The 19676-nt window shown below is 43.5% G+C and overlaps 1 protein-coding gene across 1 annotated transcript; it reads right to left on the bottom strand.

Moving 5' to 3' along the window:
- Positions 1 to 14536: 14536 nt before the first annotated feature.
- On the bottom strand, positions 14537 to 17410 carry LOC132515612 (PRAME family member 27-like). The gene is made up of 3 exons (XM_060141977.1): positions 17124 to 17410; positions 16100 to 16672; positions 14537 to 14687 (listed from the first exon to the last, which is right to left on the bottom strand). The coding sequence occupies exons 1-3, from the start codon at positions 17408 to 17410 to the stop codon at positions 14537 to 14539; spliced, it is 1011 nt and encodes a 336-aa protein (XP_059997960.1).
- Between the last annotated feature and the right edge of the window lie 2266 nt (positions 17411 to 19676).

The raw sequence follows: 19676 nt of genomic DNA on the forward strand, positions 1-19676 counted from the left end.
CATGAACATGGTCAGTCACAAATAACCCTGTCATCCAGGGGCAGCTGCTAAGAAGAGATGTTTTCCTTTAGGTTTTTTCCCCGCAGAGGATAATTCCCAGATGGCAAATAGCCCCACCCATTTTCCAGGGGTCTTGGAAGCTGAACCATAGTCCCATTGTCCCCTTTCCAACTATATTTTGATAATTACTGTTTTCTAAAACTTAACTAAGTTCAGCACAGATTCTGATCAAGGTAATAGCAATGGGCACAGAAATAAAATTCTGTTTTTCTCTTCATATTAAGCACTGTTCACAAATACCAACACCTCTTCCAAACAAAATTCAGAAGCTGTATTTGGTGTTTAAGGGTCTGCCACGTTCAGGTATGAGTTCCACCCCAGCTACACCACACAGAGATTCTTTTGAAGTTTCAGGACACAAAGAAAGCTGGACCTTCTCTCCACCCCCAGAATTTTCCATGCCTCCCACCCCCGATTCCATACAGTGCCCAAACATTCTTGTATACCACCGGTTGCCAAGGCAAGGATTATTTGAAGGTTGTTCTCCATCTTGGTATCTTTCCTGAAGATTCTTTTCACCATACTTCTACCATGGGTATAAATGGCTTTTACATAAAATTGGGCTAAAGTAAATTGTACTCAATAGACTTTTAACTCCCAGGCCATCAAGCACCTTTACTAATGAGTTGCAGTATAGTGAGATCTGCAACAACAGTAATCATAACCATCTCTGTTTATTGAACACAAACTGGGTGAGCACTGGTGCTGACACTTTTTATCCACTAGTTCAGACATTAACCTTCACAGAAAATCTAGAGGTCACTGCTATCTCTCTGCATTTTTAACCTGGTGGATTGGGGTCTTACTCAGTAGAGGAATCTGCCCACTGCCATGCAGTGAATAACTGGTAGATTCCCTTTGTTGACGGGATCAGAAGGAACCAAGGAACCCTGAGCTGTCAAACAACCTAAATTTTGGAGAGGACTGACTGAGAGACTTCACTCGAATGTTAGTGGAAATGGGGAAAGTGCAGTGTCTCAGGTGGGGATGTTTCTATGGGTTTGCAGCTTCCATGAGATCCAAAAAGACCATTGTTTTATTTTATTTATTTATTTTTGAGGTACGCGGGCCTCTCACTGTTGTGGCCTCTCCTGTTGCGGAGCACAGGCTCTGGACGGGCTGGCGCTGAGCGGTCATGGCTCACGGGCCCAGCCGCTCCACGGTATGTGGGATCTTCCCGGACCGGGGCACGAACCCGCGTCCTCTGCATCAGCAGGCGGACTCTCAACCACTGCGCCACCAGGGAAGCCCAAGACCACTGTTTTAAAGTGGCAGGTTGTAACTAATTCTCTGAAGAAAACTCCAGGGATGAAATGGAAAGGTCCAAAGTGGGCAGACTCGAAGTTGAGCCTCTCTGGGATATTTGGGAATTTGCAGGGTACTGGGAAGGAGCTTTCTTGCCTGAGCAGTAATCAACTGTGGGAGCTGTGTCAAAGAAAACCAGAGACAGACACAGGTTTATACGGTAAAGGCGAATTTTATTCAGGATTATTGCAACAGAGGAAAAGTTACACCAGTATGGAACTGGTCTCCGTTCACAATACAATGAAGACATTTGGGAATTCACAACCAACAAGCAGGGGGTTTTGTGGCTGGAAAATTACTATGAGGAGACTTCAGATCTGGGGGAAATCTGGCTAAACCAGTGTAACAGGATTCCTACCGAATCCTGTGATCAGATACCAAGAGTGGGGAGTGAGGAATTTGGATCAGATATTATTGGAATAGCAGGTATCTAAGGTGCGGATTCTTCTAAAACTGACTAATCAGGGTTCTTCCTAAAGCTGGATTTTACAAGGATGTGCACAGATCGGCCTAGCAGAAGGTCAGGAGACTGACTTAGAGTTTTCAAGTGTACATGCCAGTTGAGGGGATCGTGTTGGAGCCATGGGTGCATTGTGCAAATCCTGATGTAGTGAAGAGCTTGGCCAACTTGAGAACAGGAAGAAAGCCACTGAGGCTGGGCAAAGAGGTGCAGGCAGTTCAGGAAGGATCCATCAGAAGATTTTCATGATCTTATTAATTCTTTCCCTACTGGTGAAGAAAGTTAGGGGAAGATTGTTTTATTCTTATATTGTTATTTATTCTGGTACACACAATCCAAGCACACCTGGTATGGTCTGAGTGGTGAGGGTTAGCACAGGGTGATACAGCCACCCTCTGTCTATTCCTTCTCAGTTGGTTCCTTTAAGTTTATACAGCTAAATCAACCCTAAGTGCAAATATTTGCTCTTCTCTTTTCCATTGTAAAAGCCTTGACTCTTCTTTTTTCAGTTTTCTTTTGGCATATTTTCCTAGAAGATTTTTTCCAGTTTTACTGAGATATGATTGACCTCTTTTTTGGTGTACAACATAATGATTTGATATATATATACACTGTGAAATTATCACCACAATAAATTTAGTTATCATCCATCACTTCACGTAGTTAAAATTTTTTCCTGTGGTGAGAACTTTAAAGATCTACTCTCCTAGCATTTTTTTTCAAGTACACAATACAGAATTGTTAACTTTTGTCACTGTGCTATACATTACATCCCTATGACACATTTATTTTATAACTAGAAGTTTGTACCTTTTGACCGCCTTTATTCATTTCCCCATAAATCTTTATTTGACTTGTTTCACTTAACATAATGCCCTAATGATCTGTCCATATTTGTTGAAAATGGCAGGATTTTCTTCTTTTTATGGTTTTAATCCTGAATAATATTCATATATATATATGAATATATATGTATTATATATATATTCACATTTTCTTCATCATTCATTGATGGACCCTTGGGTTGCTTCCCTTTCTTGACTATTGTAAATAATGCTGCAGAGAGCTTAGGGCTGCAGATGTCTTTTTGAGAAAGTGATGTCATTATCTTCAGATATATACCCAGAACTGAAATTGCTGGATCTTATGGTACCTCCATACTGTTTTCCACATTGTCTGCACATTCTTACATTCCCAGCACAGTGGCTACACAAGGGCTCCTTTTTCTTCACACCCTCACCATCACTCGTTATCTCTTGTCTTCTTGATAACAGCCATTCTAAAAGGTGTGAGGTGATATCTCCTTGTGGTTGTGATGTACATTTCCCGAGCATCTTTTCAAGTACCTGTTGGCCATCTGCATGTCTTCTTTGCCAGAATGAAGTCAGCAATGGGCAGTCCCCTGAAATTGGTAGAGTGTAGAGAAATACAGGATACAGGTCAACCAGAAGTGTGTTTTTTCTGTAGGATACGGCAAACCAGGTGGAGAACTTGGGGTCTGGGATGGGGGGTAGTTCCCCTGGAGGCCTCTCAACAGTGGGGCTCAAGAGACTCAGTTCCATCCCCTGGCTTCAAGCCAGCCCGGGAGTACCTGAACAGCTCATCTGTTCTGCCCTTTCATTATTGTGCTTTACCCTTGGAACACACACTACCTCCTGGGATGCCACCAAAAAAGCAAATCAACGAAAGTCGCAAGTGTCTTGGGAAGTAAATGCTGTCCCCTGAACTAATGAATAGAAGCACAAGACCTCATCTCTATAATTGGAATTTCCTCCCAAGCATCCCTGGTCCTCACTGTGCACGCTCACTGAGGCTGCCTCAGAACTCTTCTCATCCCTGTTCTCAGGACACAGTTCTTCAGATCTTGCAAAATCAGGCACATGGGGAGGGTTGCAAGGTTGTCCTCAGGGCTGTCTCAAATCCCCAAACTCCCATCCCCCATTCCTGTTACCATCACTGACCCTCTGTGTAATATTCTGATAAAGAAGGAGGTGACTCAGTCCAAGACACAGAAAGTTCCTTGATAACTGACCCGGACACAGTCCAGTGTCCTCTCCTGCACAGACATGGGTGCTGGTCTGATGGGAGGCCCTGGAGAAGAGCTATAGGCCCATCCTGAGGCCAACAGCATTCTTGTTCCAGCTCCATTTCCGTAACCCAGAGAGTAGGGCCATCCCAGAGGGGACTCAGTTAGACTTTCCTCTCTGTCTGACGCTCTTGGTCTTCTCCTAAGCTTTTGCTCTTCCAAGTCTTTTCCCAAATCTACTATCCTGTCCTCTCTCACCTTTCTTCCTCCAGGCCTCACCCCTTGTCCAGCAGTCTAGATGATCTTGCATCTCCAGCCACCAGGGGACACTGTGGGCCCAGAATTGGCTGCAGTGCAGGGTTCCAGGAGGGAGGCGAGAGAGATTGCATCACCTTGAACTAGGGGGCAGCCAGGGAGTGGAGGCTGGGGTGATGGGGGGAGACTGCCCAGGCAGGGGCTTGTTAGGGGACCCTGGAATTTTGTAAGTAGGGTTGTGACATAACCTGATGGGTGTTTCCCAGCCCCCCTGGTTGCTGTTGGTTAGTGTTCTGGGGGAGTTAACAAGGAAGCAGGGATGCCAGAAAGAGACCGTTGGTGGCTCCTGGCGGCAGATCCTGGCTTGCACTTTAGGTACCTTGGGGACAACTTCAGGGATACTTGGAGGCAGAATCAACAGCACTTCGCTCTTAGAGTGAAGGTGGGGCATGAGGGTAAAACAGGGATTGACGGACCTCCTAGAGCCTTGTGGTGACTTCTTAAAATTGGGAGGAATGGGGAAGGAGCAGGTATGAAAAAAAAGTAAAGAGTCTGCTGGGCCATGTTATTCTTCAGATGATTACATCATTTTATGAAAAAAGATGAAGTACAGAGTAACACCTGAAATATATATATATATATATATACACACATACATATATAATCATATATATTCTTATTCAAGAGCTATTTGCAAATGCCTCCCATGGACTTTATATTTATACATGGTGTTGCACTACTGTGGGGTGCAAAGGGGATTATAGGCCCTGCAGTTTCAAAGCCAGGCTCCTGAGTAAGGTCAATCTCTGGCCCAGAAAAACAAAGTCATGTGGTTTCTTTTCTGTTGTCTTCAGCGTCACTGTGGGTCAGGTCAGAATGCTATGCAGGACATTTTTGTCTCCATATTAGAGGCTGCAGTGTGGCACTCCAGAAGCCAAATGTGTCCTACAGACATGTTTTGGGACAATGTTTTAACAAATAAGATTTGTGGCCAGAGGTTAAAAATCAAGTTTTGTATCATAATTTACTCCCCAATATCCCTTGAAGAAAAAATCTTAAAAGAAAAATGTAGCATCACTGAACCCACATCCCTAAGGGGTATCACTGGGCACGAACTGCGAGGCAGCTTCCCTGATGTGGGGGCCCGTGCCCTCCAGGTCTCCATGGTCCCTGCCTGTAATCCTTCACTCACCCCCTGCCTGACCCTGGGTTCTGTGGAGTTTGTGTCTCATGTAGGAAGATGCCCAGGCAATTTGACCTGAGACTGGGAGAGAAGGAAACTGTTCACCTACTCCTGCAGTGGGAAAAGGGTAGGAAGACCCCAAAGTGGGATGTGGGGACCTGGGATACAGAAATTGCATGTGTCCAAGTTGTTCCTGCTCCAGTGACTATGGGAACCTTAGTTCAAGAAAAAAAAAAAAAAAAAGAAATCTAGCACAAAATCCAGATTCAGGAGTGTATCTGGAAACTCCAGTGAACTGGGGACCTCAGAGACGGTTTCTTTTCAGACAAAGAACCGGAGGCCCAGAGCATGAAATGTGTCAGCAAGAAATGTCTGACCAGAACTGGGACCTCGGAGTGAGCCCCACAGGGTTTGCAGGTCAACACGGCTATGCCTTCAAATTCATGGATGAATTATCTGAGCATTGGCACACCCGAGTTCACCAACAGCCCCTCAGACGTTTGCCAAGAAGAAATAGAAAATCGCTGGGGGCAGGGGGCAATCAGGTGTTGACTTATTTTCACATCTGCTCCCATGAGTTAGCGCCAAATCAGACAGACCCTGATCCTGAAGCCATAGCCACCTGCACATTGGTGTCAAATTGGCCACCAGGGGGCTTGTGCCAGCCAATGGGCTGAACTCTAGGGGGTCATCCAGGCTTGGCTCCTAAGGTGCCGGGCTCCACAGTCAAACCAGCACATCTTGGCAGAGGGACCAGCTGGCAGGTTACTGGACGCTGCTGCAGAGCCGGGCCATTCCCTGGGGCCTGGCTATTTATGCCTGTGGTCTTTGAATGTCAAGAAACAGCTGCTGCCATTTTTGGAGGATTTATTCGGCAACAAGTTCTGGGCTCAGTGTTTGTATCTGAGTTAGAGATCATCATGGTACCCATTCAATAGCGGAAGACATAGATTCAGAGAAGGACAGAAACTTCTTCAAGGACACACAAGAGTAAGTGTTAAAACTGGAATTCTGGGGCTTCCCTGGTGGCGCAGTGGTTGAGAGTCCTCCTGCCGATGCAGGGGACACGGGTTCGAGCCCGGTCTGGGAAGATCCCACATACCGCGGAGCAATTAGGCCCGTGAGCCACAACTACTGAGCCTGCGCGTCTGGAGCCTGTGCTCCGCAACAAGAGAGGCCGCGATAATGAGACGCCCGCGCACCGCGATGAAGAGTGGCCCCCGCTTGCCGCAACTAGAGAAAGCCCTCGCACAGAAACGAAGACCCAACACAGCCAAAAATAAATAAATAAATTAATTTTAAAATAGTATGGAAAACAAAACTTTTCTTTCATGTACATTTACATGTACAAATATATAGACTACAATTGCTATTTCTTCCATATCAACTTATCTACGTTATTGGTAGCCAGAAAATGTTGATTTTGCACAAATCTGCATTTCAGTGAAAAGTATCATTTGGCTATAAACTGATGTTAAAGATTTCCACACATCATGCAGTTCAGGCTTTGTGTTCAGCTATACTACCACAGTGTGAGAGACACAGTACCTGCCCTTTATGGGACAATCTCTAACAGGTGAGATTGTCAAGGTAAATAATTGTAATACGCACCCTAATCATACAATCCAGCAATCTCACTCCCTGGTAGCTACCCAAATGAGTTTAAACCTTATGTCCACAACAAATGTGCACACAGATGCTTATAACAGCTTTATTGATAATTGCCAAAACTTGGAAGCAGCTAAGATGTCCTTCAGTAGGTAAATGAATAAATAAACTGCACTATATTCAGACAATGGTATGTTATCAAACCATGAAAATACTTGGAGGAACCTTAAATTTGTATTAATAATTCAAAGAAGCCTATCAGAAAAGGCTACATATTGTATGATTCCAACTATGTAACATTGTGGAAAAGACCAGTCTCTGGGGACAGCAAAACAGATCAGTGGTTGCCAGGGAATGGGGGAGAGGGAGAGATGAAAAAGAGCAAATAGGACTTTTATGGCAGTGAAATTTCTCTCTATGATATGATAATGATGGATATATCTCATTATATGGTTGCCAAAACCCATAGAAACTACACCACTAAGAGTGGACTTTGGCTGATAATGATGTGTCAATGTAGGTTCATCAATGTAACAAATGTACCAACCTGGTGAGGGAAGTTTATAGTCCTGAAGGCTGTACATGTGGTGGGGTAGCAGTTAAATGGGAACTCTTTGTACTTTCTGCTCATTTTCAAGATGAACCTAAAACTCCCCCAAGAAATAAAGTCTACTGTAAAAAAATATAATTGTAAACTTTCCAGCCCTAAAATTTTATTATTCTAAATTTTTTTAAAGAAGAAACCATTCTTGTTCATTAATGTTTAAAATCAGTTTTAAAGTCTCATTTGTTTAGAGGCTCCAAATCAAGTTAAACTTTTCCTAGAAGTAAACATTCATTCTTTAAAAGTACTAAATTTACATTATAATTTTTTTCTTAACATTTTTATTGGAGTATAATTGCTTTACAATGATGTGTTAGTTTCTGCATGTATCCAAGTTTTTGTATTCACTTTGTTGTATAATAAAGTGAATCAGCTATACATACACATATATCCCCATATCTCCTCCCTCTTGCGTCTCCCTCCCACCCTCCCTATACCACCCCTCTAGGTGGTCACAAAGCACTGAGCTGATCTCCCTGTGCTATGTGGCTTCTTCCCACTAGCTATCTATTTTACATTTGGTAGTGTATATATATATGTCCATATGTACACTACCACTCTCTCACTTTGTCCCAGCTTACCCTTCCCCATCCCCATGTCCTCAAGTCCATTCTCTAGTAGGTCTGTGTCTTTATACCTGTCTTGCCCCTAGACTCTTCATGACCCTTTTTTTTCTTTTTTTTTTTAGATTCCATGTATATATTTTAGCATGTGGTATTTGTTTTTTCTCTTTCTGACTTCACTCTGTATGACAAACTCTAGGTCCAACCACCTCACTACAAATAACTCAATTTCATTTCTTTTTATGGCTGAGTAATATTCCATTGTGTATGTGTGCTGCATCTTCTTTATCCATTCATCTGTCAATGGACACTTAGATTGCTTCCATGTCCTGGCTATTGTAAATAGAGCTGCAATGAACATTGTGGTACATGACTCTTTGAATTATGGTTTGTTCAGAGTATACGCCCAGTAGTGGGGTTGCTGGGTCATTTGGTAGTTCTATTTCTATTTTTTTAAGGAACCACCATACTGTTCTCCACAGTGGCTGTAACCGTTAACATTCCCACCAACAGTGCAAGAGGGTTCCCTTTTCTCCACACCCTCTCCAGCATTTATTGCTTGTAGATTTTTTATGATGGCCGTTCTGACCAGTGTGATATGATATCACATTGTCATTTTGATTTGCATTTCTCTAATGATTAATGATGTTGAGCATTCTTTCATGTGTTTGTTGGCAATCTGTATATCTTCTTTGGAGAAATGCCTGTTTAGGTCTTCTGCCCATTTTTGGATTGGGTTGTTTGTTTTTTTGATATTGAGCTGCATGAGTTGCTTGTAAATTTTGGATGTTAATCTTTTGTCAGTTGCTTCATTTGCAAATACTTTCTCCCATTCTGAGGGTTGCCTTTTTGTCTTGTTTATGGTTTCCTTTGCTGTGTAAAGCTTTAAGTTTCATTAGGTCCCATTTGTTTATTGTTTTTAGTTTTTTGTGGGTTTTTTGCAGTATGCGGGCCTCTCACTGTTGTGGCCTCTCCCGTTGTGGAGCACAGGCTCCAGACGCACAGACTCAGCGGCCATGGCTCACGGGCCCAGCCGCTCCGCGGCATGTGGGATCTTCCCGGACCGGAGCACAAACGTGTGTCCCCTGCATCGGCAGGCAGACTCTCAACCACTGCGCCACCAGGGAAGCCCCCCATTTGTTTATTTTTGTTTTTATTTCCATTTCTCTAGGAGCTGGATCAAAAAGGATCTTGCTGTGATTTATGTCATAGAGTGTTCTGTCTATGTTTTCTCTAAGAGTTTGATAGTGTCTGGCCTTACATTTAGGTCTTTAATCCATTTTGAGTTTATTATTGTGTATTGTCTTAGGTAGTGTTTTAATTTCATTCTTTTACATGAAGCTGTCCAGTTTTCCCAGCACTACATATTGAAGAGGCTATCTTTTCTCCACTGTATATTTTTGCCTCCTTTATCAGGACACATATTAATCAAACTATCAAAAATTAAATACAAAGAAAAAATATCAAAAGCAGCAAGGGAAAAAAAACAAAGAATATACAAGGGAATCCCCATAAGGTTAACAGCTGATCTTTCAGCCGAAACTCTGCAAGCCAGAAGGGAGTGGCAGGACATATTTAAAGTAATGAAAGGGAAAAACCTACAACCAAGATTACTCTACCCAGCAAGGATCTCATTCAGATTTGATGGAGAAATTAAAACCTTTACAGACAAGCAAAAGCTAAGAGGATTCAGCACAACCAAACCAGCTTTACAACAAATGCTAAAGGAACTTCTCTAGGCAGGAAACACCAGAGAAGGGAAAGACCCACAATAACAAACCTAAAACAATTAAGAAAATGGTCATAGGAACATACATATCAATAATTACCTTAAATGTAAATGGATTAAATGCTCCAACCAAAAGAGTAGACAGGCTGAATGGATACAAAAACAAGACCCGTATATATGCTCTCTACAAAAGACCCACTTCAGACCAAGGGACACATACAGACTGAAAGTGAAGGGATGGAAAAAGCTATTCCATGCAAATGGAAATCAAGAGAAAGATGGAGTAGCAATTCTCATATCAGACAAAATAGACTTTAAAACAAAAGCTATTACAAGAGACAAAGAAGGACACTACATAATGATCAAGGGATCAATCCAAGAAGAAGATATAACAATTGTAAATATTTATGTACCCAACATAGGAGCACCTCAATACATAAGGCAAATGCTAACAGCCATAAAAGGGGAAATTGACAGTAACACAATAATAGTAGGGGACTTTAACACCCCACTAAGATCAGGAACAAGACAATGTTGCCCACTCTCACCACTATTATTCAACATAGTTTTGGAAGTTTTAGTCACAGCAATCAGAGAAGAAAAAGAAATGAAAGGAATCCAAATTGGAAAAGAAGGAGTAAAGCTGTCACTGTTTGCAGATGGCATGATACTATACATAGAGAATCCTAAAGATGTTACCAGAAAACTACTAGAGCTAATCAATGAATTTTGTAAAGTAGCAGGATACAAAATTAATGTACATAAATCTCTTGTATTCCTATACACTAATGATGAAAAATCTGAAAGTGCAATTAAGAAAACACTCTCATCTACCACTGCAACAAAAAGAATAAAATACCTAGGCATAAACCTACCTAAGGAGACAAGACCTGTATGCAGAAAATTATAAGACACTGTTGAAAGAAATTAAAGATGATACAAATAGATGGAGAGATATACCATGGTCTTGGATTGGAAGAATCAACATTGTGAAAATGACTCTACTACCCAAAGCAATCTACAGACTTAATGTAATCCCTATGAAACTACCACTGGCATTTTTCACAGAACTAGAACAAAAAATTTCACAATTTGTATGGAAACACAAAAGACCTCGAATAGCCAAAGCAATCTTGAGAAAGAAAAACGGAGCTGGAGGAATCAGGTTCCCTGACTTCAGACTATACTACAAAGCTACAGTAATCAAGACAGTATGGTACTGTCACAAAAACAGAAACATAGATCAATGGAACAGGATAGAAAGCCCAGAGATAAACCCATGCACATATGGTCACCTTATCTTTGATAAAGGATACTTTATAATTTTTAAGGAACCTTTATAACTTTATTATTTATAGAAATCACAGTGTAATTATTTACTCAACTAGCATTTACGTAATATAAGATTGATAGGGACAGAGTAAAGGGACAAAGTAGGTAATTAAATAGTTAATCCCACTAGGGGATTAAGTAAAAAAAATATATGGGGAACCCCTGTAAGTTAATGATCACTTAAGAAAACAGGTTTGCTTGACCACAAAACCAAGCAGGCATGCTTAGCAACAGAACCACGTGACAGAAACATGAGCCATGCCCCCAAACAATAAAAAAATGGTGGCATGAGACCCACATCCTGCCCAGTGAGCTCAGTAAGTTAATGGCCCCTAGGACATGCTCTCTACCCACATGAAAAACAATAATTTATGGAAAGGTGGCATTTCAAAGTGAAAGACCCTCATTGTACTGAGACCTAAAATAATTTTTCCATAGTACCATGACAGTCCAGGCTTGACCTTGTAGGAACAAGAAAACTCCCCTGTCCAACCTGGAGGAGGAGCTGATGATGGAGGCATGACATCTACTCAAGAATGAAGAAGAAGGTCGTCTTTTCTTCCTCCCCACTTTTCCTTTGATTATTAAACTGTAGCCCACTAAGTTCTCCAGGGCAGCATCCTGTTGCCCACCCACTTATAAGCCTCATAAGCATCCTATTCTAATAAATCACTTCTTATCTATCACTTTGCCTCTCACTGAATTCTTTCTGCATGGAGGACATAATGGACCCGAGCTCTTCAGAGCCCCCCAAAATGCCACACAGCGGTTTCAAGATTTTTTTAAAATACTGAATTATATAGTTCTGCTTGCAAAACTAATTTATATCCTCTGGTCTGGTCTACCAGTAGGTGCCTAAAAGCTCTGAGGCTCAGAATGTCTACCTAATAATCAGTAGAGATGAATCCAGTCTCTTCTCTGTCCCCCTCTCTGCACTGGCTGCTGAAGCACCCTGGGTGAATCAGGATTCTTTGGTGCCACAGGTATAAGCTGAGTCCCACTTCACACCCTGGATTCTGCTCTCCCTGAGGTTGTCAGGAATAGAGGGTAAACTAGAGGATGAAGATAGTGGGTGTGTCCACCAGGAGGAAAAAACAAGAGAAACACCCTGCTGCTGAACTCTTACTGCATGTCAGGTCCTATGCCAGGCCACCAACTAACATTGTCTCATCGATTTGTACTGAAATCCTGTAACTTGAGTGTGCTCCATTATCTTCATGTTATGGGGAAAATGAGGCCTTTGCCTAAAGTCCTCCCACCCTTATATCCTATTCCTCCCCCGAGGCAATAACACCAGTTTTTTATTTTGTAACGAGGAGTCTTCATTTTGGTGCCTTTGGTTTAGGGCGACTGTGATGGTTAATTTTGAGTCACCTTGGTGAAGGAATGCCCAGATATCTGGTAAAACAATAATTCTGGGTGTGTCTGGGAGGGTGTTTCTGGAAGAGATTAGCATTTTAATCCATAGACTGAGGGAAGAGATCAGCCTTCACCAATGTAGGTGGGCATAATCCTATACTTTGGGGGCCTGAATGGAACAAGAAATCCAATTCTCACCTTCTCTCTCTTCTTGCCCATGAACATTGAAGCTTGTGGCTCTAGAGCCTTCATACTCTGAACTTACACCAGGGGTCCTCTGGTTCTCAGGCCTTCAGCCTCAGACTTGGAATAACACTGTCAGTTCCACCATTTTTCAGCCTTAAACTTTGGTCTGAGTTATACCATCAGCTTTGCTGTTTGTCTAGCTTACAGACAGCAGACTGTGGGACTTCTCAGCCTCTGGAACTACGTAAGCCCATTCCCATAATAACTCCCTTTAATACATAACTATATATACAGCTGACACTGGAAACATGGGTTTGAACTGCTTGGGTCCACTTACATGAAGATATTTTTCAATAGTAAATATAGCACTAAACCATCTGAAGTTGGTTGAATCCAAGGACATGAAACTGATGGTGGAGACAGCAGACTATGAGTTGTATGAGGTACATAACAGGTATTTGATATATATCTTGATATGCTGATGTCAAAACATTCTATGCCAGTTTTCCATAACAGGGAGAGTCAGGAGGTATTAAGGGAATATAGTCAATCTCTAACTGACATGAACTAGTCCCCCCAGATGGTATAATTTTTTTTTTTAGAAGATGTTGGGGGTAGGAGTTTATTAATTCATTTATTTATTTTTGCTGTGTTGGGTCTTCGTTTCTGTGCGAGGGTTTTCTCTAGTTGTGGCAAGCAGGGGCCACTCTTCATCGCGGTGTGCGGGCCTCTCATTATCGTGGCCTCTCTTGCTGCGGAGCACAGGCTCCAGACGCGCAGGCTCAGTAGTTGTGGCTCACGGGCCTAGTTGCTCCGCATTAGCAGGTAGATTCTCAACCACTGCGCCACCAGGGAAGCCCAAATGGTATAATTTTTAACACACTATAAAAATACTAAAAACATGTTACATGCCTACATGGTTTTAAATTTTTGCTAAAAGGAATTTGGATGTCTATACTGACCACAACTAGATTAATTCAAGAAGGACCACTACCCACCCATGACAGGCATGGGTTGGTGAGGACCAGAGGCTCAGCTTAGCTGTATAGATACACCTTCCAGAACCATGGGCATTGCCTTGCGTAGTGAAGCTTTTTCCCAGCACACACAAAGACCAGAAACTGAGACTAAAGAACCCACCAGGAGAACCGTGAGGACTGCTCATGTCCAGGATCACGGCCTGAGCCAGAAGTGAGGACCCTGCCAAGAACTCTTCACGCTATTGGCTCATTGGCCACTTAGTATGTTCCCCTTGTTGTGTTTATTAACCCACTGAACAGCCACAGAAATAAGCAATGCAGTAAGAGATGCCCCAGATAGAATAAAGAATTTGCAGGAAGGGTAAGGTTTCAGATTATAGACAACTCAGTGCCTTTTTTTTTTTTTAACCAGTAACTGAAGATGACTGAGGTATAAACTGCAAAAACAGAATAATACATCATGGGGAGCAGCAGTCGGTTTACACTGGGGGTCTCTTTATTTCTGACCATTTATTTACAGCCATCCACCCAGGGATAACTCCAACATGTGTATCTCAAGCCTGAACTTCCTTCCAGAAATTTAGATCAATATTTCAGACTCTATAAACACATATTCCTGAATGTCCCATCAACTACCTGAGTCAAGATTTCCCCCTGCAATCCTGCACCCTTGCTGGATCACCTTTCCTTTCCCCATTCACATTGATCAGATGTTGGAAACCATGGGTCAGTTTTCCCTTCAGGATGCAGCTTTGCCTAGATTTCACAGTCCAGGTGCTCAGAAGAAAGTTTTTGATAGAGAACTAGGCAGAATACCAACTAGGCAGGGGTATTGTAGCTGTATACAACAGGCTCGGGATGATAGAATGTGTTTTCTCCACAGGGGCTAAAGTTGGCTAAAGTTGGTCAGAGTGACGCCACTCAGATCCAGGCCTTTTAGCTGACTGATGCTCGGGCACTGGGACAGATGGAGCAAGTCTGAATCTGTAAACAGGCAGTTGGTTATTGAGAGGTTGTCCAAGGGGGTCTTCAGGCAGCTGGAGAGAAACCAATGAATTAGGTCTTGAAAACTGGAGTGACAGGTGAACTCCAGGTGAGAGAAAAGCCCAAGGTCAAGGTTGTTCTGACCATCAGATAAAGGTCAATACCCAGAATACCCAATCTTATTTTAGCCTGAGTCCTTTCATCTTCCTTGTGTGACTGGGTCAAGTTCACAGGATCTTGAAAGCTCTCTTTCCTCATCTGTCAAGCAGAATAAAATTTACTCTACTTCCTTATAAGGATGAATGAAGATTATGGCATGGACTAAAACATGCTCAGAGGAGAGTCTTACACAGAGTTTCAATCAAGTGGCACCACTGAATTTTAATATTGGGAGACACGAAAAAAAATGCTTTCAACTCAGGTTCCTTCAGTCCATGCTTGGGCCCCTAGCACCTATATCTCAGGCCAAGTGACAGTCCTGGGTGATAAGCATAGAAAACCAACCTGTACAAGTTCCCAAATCATCAACTGTGATTTTCCAGTCTACAGGGGCTCACTTACACCCCTGCATCACCTGCAAATCACCTACCCCCCCCTTTTTTTTTTTGCGGTACGCGGACCTCTCACTGTTGTGGCCTCTCGTGTTGCGGAGCACAGGCTCCGGACGGGCAGGCTCAGCGGCCATGGCTCACAGGCCCAGCCGCTCCGCAGTATGTGGGATCTTCCCGGACCGGGGCACGAACCCGTGTCCCCTGCATCGGCAGGTGGACTCTCAACCACTGCGCCACCAGGGAAGCCCATCTACACCCTTTTATAATCCTTTTGGCTCTAGCTCCTTAACCATCCTCTCCAGAATCATGCATTTCCCATATGTTAATTACCTTATCTGGAGCACAACACAACTTTTGCTGAAATGAATTTGAGACAGGCTCACTGTGGTCACTAAACGGGTGAGCACAGAGCTTCTCTTTAAAAATGTTCAGGTCAGCTTACATATTTTACTAGGTCATCTGATTAAAGACAGATATCTCTTCTTAAGGCAGAAATCACAAAATCTCCATTGATAGATCTGAATGGTCTAATCTGTACCATGGTGTCCTTTTCCAGAGCCTCTCTGCCAGTTTAGCCCTCTACCTTGATTTGTGTGGTTATGTTATACCACACTTCAAGATAGAGCAGCTGGGGCTTCCCTGGTGGCGCAGTGGTTGAGAGTCCACCTGCCGATGCAGGGGAAGTGGGTTCGTGCCCTGGTCCGGGAAGATCCCACATGCCGCGGAGCGGCTGCACCCGTGAGCCATGGCCGCTGAGCCTGCGCGTCCGGAGCCTGTGCTCCACAACGGGAGAGGCCACAACAGTGAGAGGCCCGCATACCGCAAAAAAAAAAAAAAAGATAGAGCAGCAAAGGAGACAATGCATTCACATTCTATTGTGTTTATTGTTATTCAGCCAGTGTGGCCACACTTACCTGAGCATTTGGTCCAGACAGTCTTCAAGGAAGGAGGGAGATTCCATACGGAGATCCCGGAGGTGGTACAGCCTGAGGAACTGAGAGGTAAATTGGAAAACATGCTGCTGCTGCTGCTCCTCAAAGGCAGACAAGTAGACATGGGAGAAAAGGAGTCTCTGCACGTTACTCATCTGGCCCAGGAGAGGAGCAAACACGGCCAGGGTGGACAGATGCCAGGTGCAATTCACTTGCACCTCCTGGATACAGTCCAGTTGCACCATATTCAGGACCTTCATAATATTTTCCATGGACATTGTAACAATTTTCAGCTTCTTACAGCACAGGTGTATGGAAACTTTTCTCTTCTCCACCCACTGCATGAGGTAGATAAAGAATTCATCCATGGTCCCTTCACTGAGGCAAAGTTCTATAAACACCTCCAAGGGAGCCAAGGGCTGCTCTGTCCTTGACCTGTCCTCAGCCACTGGTGCCATTGATGAGCTTGAGGACACACGGACGTTGGATCCAGACCACATGCTCCAGAAGTCCTGGCCAGTATTCCTTAAATCCAGCACCCGCAGTTTGCACCTCCTGTGGGGGAAACAGCAGATTGGCAGGGATGGTTTAAGATCCACACATAATGAAACCACAGTCTCAGAATTTAGGCAACACTCACTTCCCACGTGTGCTTTTACTTCACGTTCCTGACGTCACCTGCTGCCTTGTCCTCTTCTTCCCTCTCTGCCTTTCTTTCCTCCATCTCCTTTCCCACTTCCATTCTTTCTGGTTTTCTACTTCTAGTACCTTTAATCATCACTAGAAGGCTGTGGGGGCATGTTCTTTCAGGCTCCCCTGCATCTTAGGCATTCCTACACTTCCAGAAGGCATTTCCCAAAGTGAGCTCCGCAATGGCCAAGGCCTCTGAGCTTCTTCCTTGGCATCACCAGAAGCCTCTGGTCCATCCCTTGGCTACCCACTCTTACGACACCAGCTGTCTCTTCAACAATGTCTAGGACCCTACCAGCCTACCTGGCAGACTCACCTGGGGCAATCCTTCTGGGCAAGCAGGACATCAAGCCCATCCAACACTGCTTGTAAGGTCCCCACATGAGGCATCTCCATCAGGCCTCCCAGAGGCAGGCGTACAAAGGGCCAGGTTTGCACCATGGCCTTCAGGGTCTCACTGTGTCTCCCATGGAAGGCCTCCATGAACAGTGATGGGAAGAACTCTGTGGGTAGATCCTCCAGAGCAGCAAAGGCCAAGGCCTCATCCCTCAGCAGGCTCATTCCCACCAGGTCCAGGAGTCTGGGTGGATTCCAGATACTCATTCTGATCTTTTCCAAAAGGACCTGTGGAAGCCATCAGAGAACAAGACATCCTTTTCATGCCAAGCATGAGCAAGCCTCCATTGTCTCCCCACCCTTCAGAGGGACTTAGCACAGTGGTAGAAGTGCCTCAATTTTCCCCAATTCCACTCTAGTTTCAGCGGGCACAAAGCCATAACTCTTTCCTACTAGCAGCAGAACAAGTATCTCACAAGTACCAAGGAGAAGGAAAGGCAACCACTAGTCCATCCATTTCCACCCACTGCTTTGCTTAATTCATGTCCCAGTGGTAAGTGTGCACCATGAGCCTTAACATTGTCCCTTATCTTTCTTGGGGGAAAACTTTCAGACCATCACTTAGGGCCCCAGAACTATGGGAATAGGAGCATCATGTGGTCCAGAACAGCCTCCATCTTCAATTCCCACAGTTAACTTGGCTGAGAAAGATGAAGGAGATGCCCCTGAAATGAATGCTATTTGCACAAAGTAAATATTTTAAACGCCAAGAAATAAAATTCCAAAGAGATACTTTTCATTAAAAAGAATATCTGTTTGGTTAAGACATTTAGAAATAATATAAACCAAAGCACAAATCAAAGTATTTTGGATTAAGGCAAAATTACACTTAGAGGTAAAACCAAAATCTTAAATCAGTTTATCTGAAAAGAAATAAGAAACCTTCCATACCAAGCTACATGCCACCATTCAAGACACAGAGATCATGGGTAAGATGAGGGTGTCCTTAGCTGAGGTATGTAACTGACCAGCTCTGATGATATTGGCGGGGTGGTGCTAGGACCTCAGACTCCTCGGAAAATCTGGGAAGTGACTGGATTCTGCATCTCTTCTTTGGTACAGGAAGATTTTATATACCTTTCTAATCACAACTTCCTTCTTTCCAACTACTAACTTCCAATCAGAAAGCATACCTGATTAGATTCCAGACTGTCCATCAGGTTAATCCTGATGGGATCTTTGTCTATCTCAAGAGGAATGGATTGAATCAGATATTCATTCAGGAAAGAGAAAGAACGAAGGAGGGGTATTGGAGTCAAAGGCACGTTCCTTGATTCACTCCACAAATATTAATTGGGTTTGGCCAATACCAATAGTTATACCTGTGGGTATGAGACAGGGAAGGGGCTATTGATTTGTGATATTGGATAGGAAAAACAAAAATTTAAAGCATCAGTGTTGGGGGATCTTTGACCGTATCACAATTATCAAAATGTCCCAGAATAAAAAGAGCTTCATGAAGGCAGTGGTGTTGTTCCCAACGGAAACACAATAAATCCATCCCTGTATCAAGTGTCACTTAGGTGTTATGTCGGAAACATGGGAGATCATGAGCTGATTCGGGCAGCAAGGGAAGTTCTTTGGGGGATGTGGTTGGTTTTCCAGCCTTATGTCAAGGCTTCTCTGAAGGAGGTCAGGTCAAAATCACAGTGAGAAGGGTGGGGCTGGGCAGCATGGAGCTGGGCATTCCTAAAGGGACCATGTGAATGAGACAAACAGTGGAAAACATAGTTGTTGTTGTTGTTGTTGTTTTCTCCTGAGAAGGGAGAAGATTTAAAGGCTATTCTCTGGGTGGAGTTTAGAAATTAAAAGGGAGTGGCTAAGAGGAGGCAGTGTCATCTCTGACGGTGTTTCCTCCCAGAAAGATGGTATCAGCACAGCACACAGGCATGAAAAGGCTAATCTGAGAATGTGAGAAGAGGGAGAGGCTGGGAGCCCTGGGAAGTCAGGCATTTCCAAGACTGAGACCCACTGAGGGTGGGCACTGTGGGCTGTTTGGGAACTTGGAACCAGGGGGAGACATGAACATGGTCAGTCACAAATAACCCTGTCATCCAGGGGCAGCTGCTAAGAAGAGATGTTTTCCTTTAGGTTTTTTCCCCGCAGAGGATAATTCCCAGATGGCAAATAGCCCCACCCATTTTCCAGGGGTCTTGGAAGCTGAACCATAGTCCCATTGTCCCCTTTCCAACTATATTTTGATAATTACTGTTTTCTAAAACTTAACTAAGTTCAGCACAGATTCTGATCAAGGTAATAGCAATGGGCACAGAAATAAAATTCTGTTTTTCTCTTCATATTAAGCACTGTTCACAAATACCAACACCTCTTCCAAACAAAATTCAGAAGCTGTATTTGGTGTTTAAGGGTCTGCCACGTTCAGGTATGAGTTCCACCCCAGCTACACCACACAGAGATTCTTTTGAAGTTTCAGGACACAAAGAAAGCTGGACCTTCTCTCCACCCCCAGAAT

The sequence above is a fragment of the Lagenorhynchus albirostris genome, chromosome 2, assembly GCF_949774975.1.
Source record: "Lagenorhynchus albirostris chromosome 2, mLagAlb1.1, whole genome shotgun sequence".
Lineage (NCBI taxonomy): Eukaryota > Metazoa > Chordata > Mammalia > Artiodactyla > Delphinidae > Lagenorhynchus > Lagenorhynchus albirostris.

What these genes read in the sequence shown, in the direction of transcription:
- LOC132515612 (XM_060141977.1), bottom strand. Translation starts at nt 17,410, where the DNA reads ATGAGTATCTGGAATCCACCCAGACTCCTGGACCTGGTGGGAATGAGC. An exon ending in GCCCAGAAGGATTGCCCCAG is followed by an intron (nt 16,673 to 17,123) that starts GTGAGTCTGCCA and finishes TTTCCCCCACAG; the next exon opens with GAGGTGCAAACTGCGGGTGC. An exon ending in TGTCTGGACCAAATGCTCAG is followed by an intron (nt 14,688 to 16,099) that starts GTAAGTGTGGCC and finishes GTTTCTCTCCAG; the next exon opens with CTGCCTGAAGACCCCCTTGG.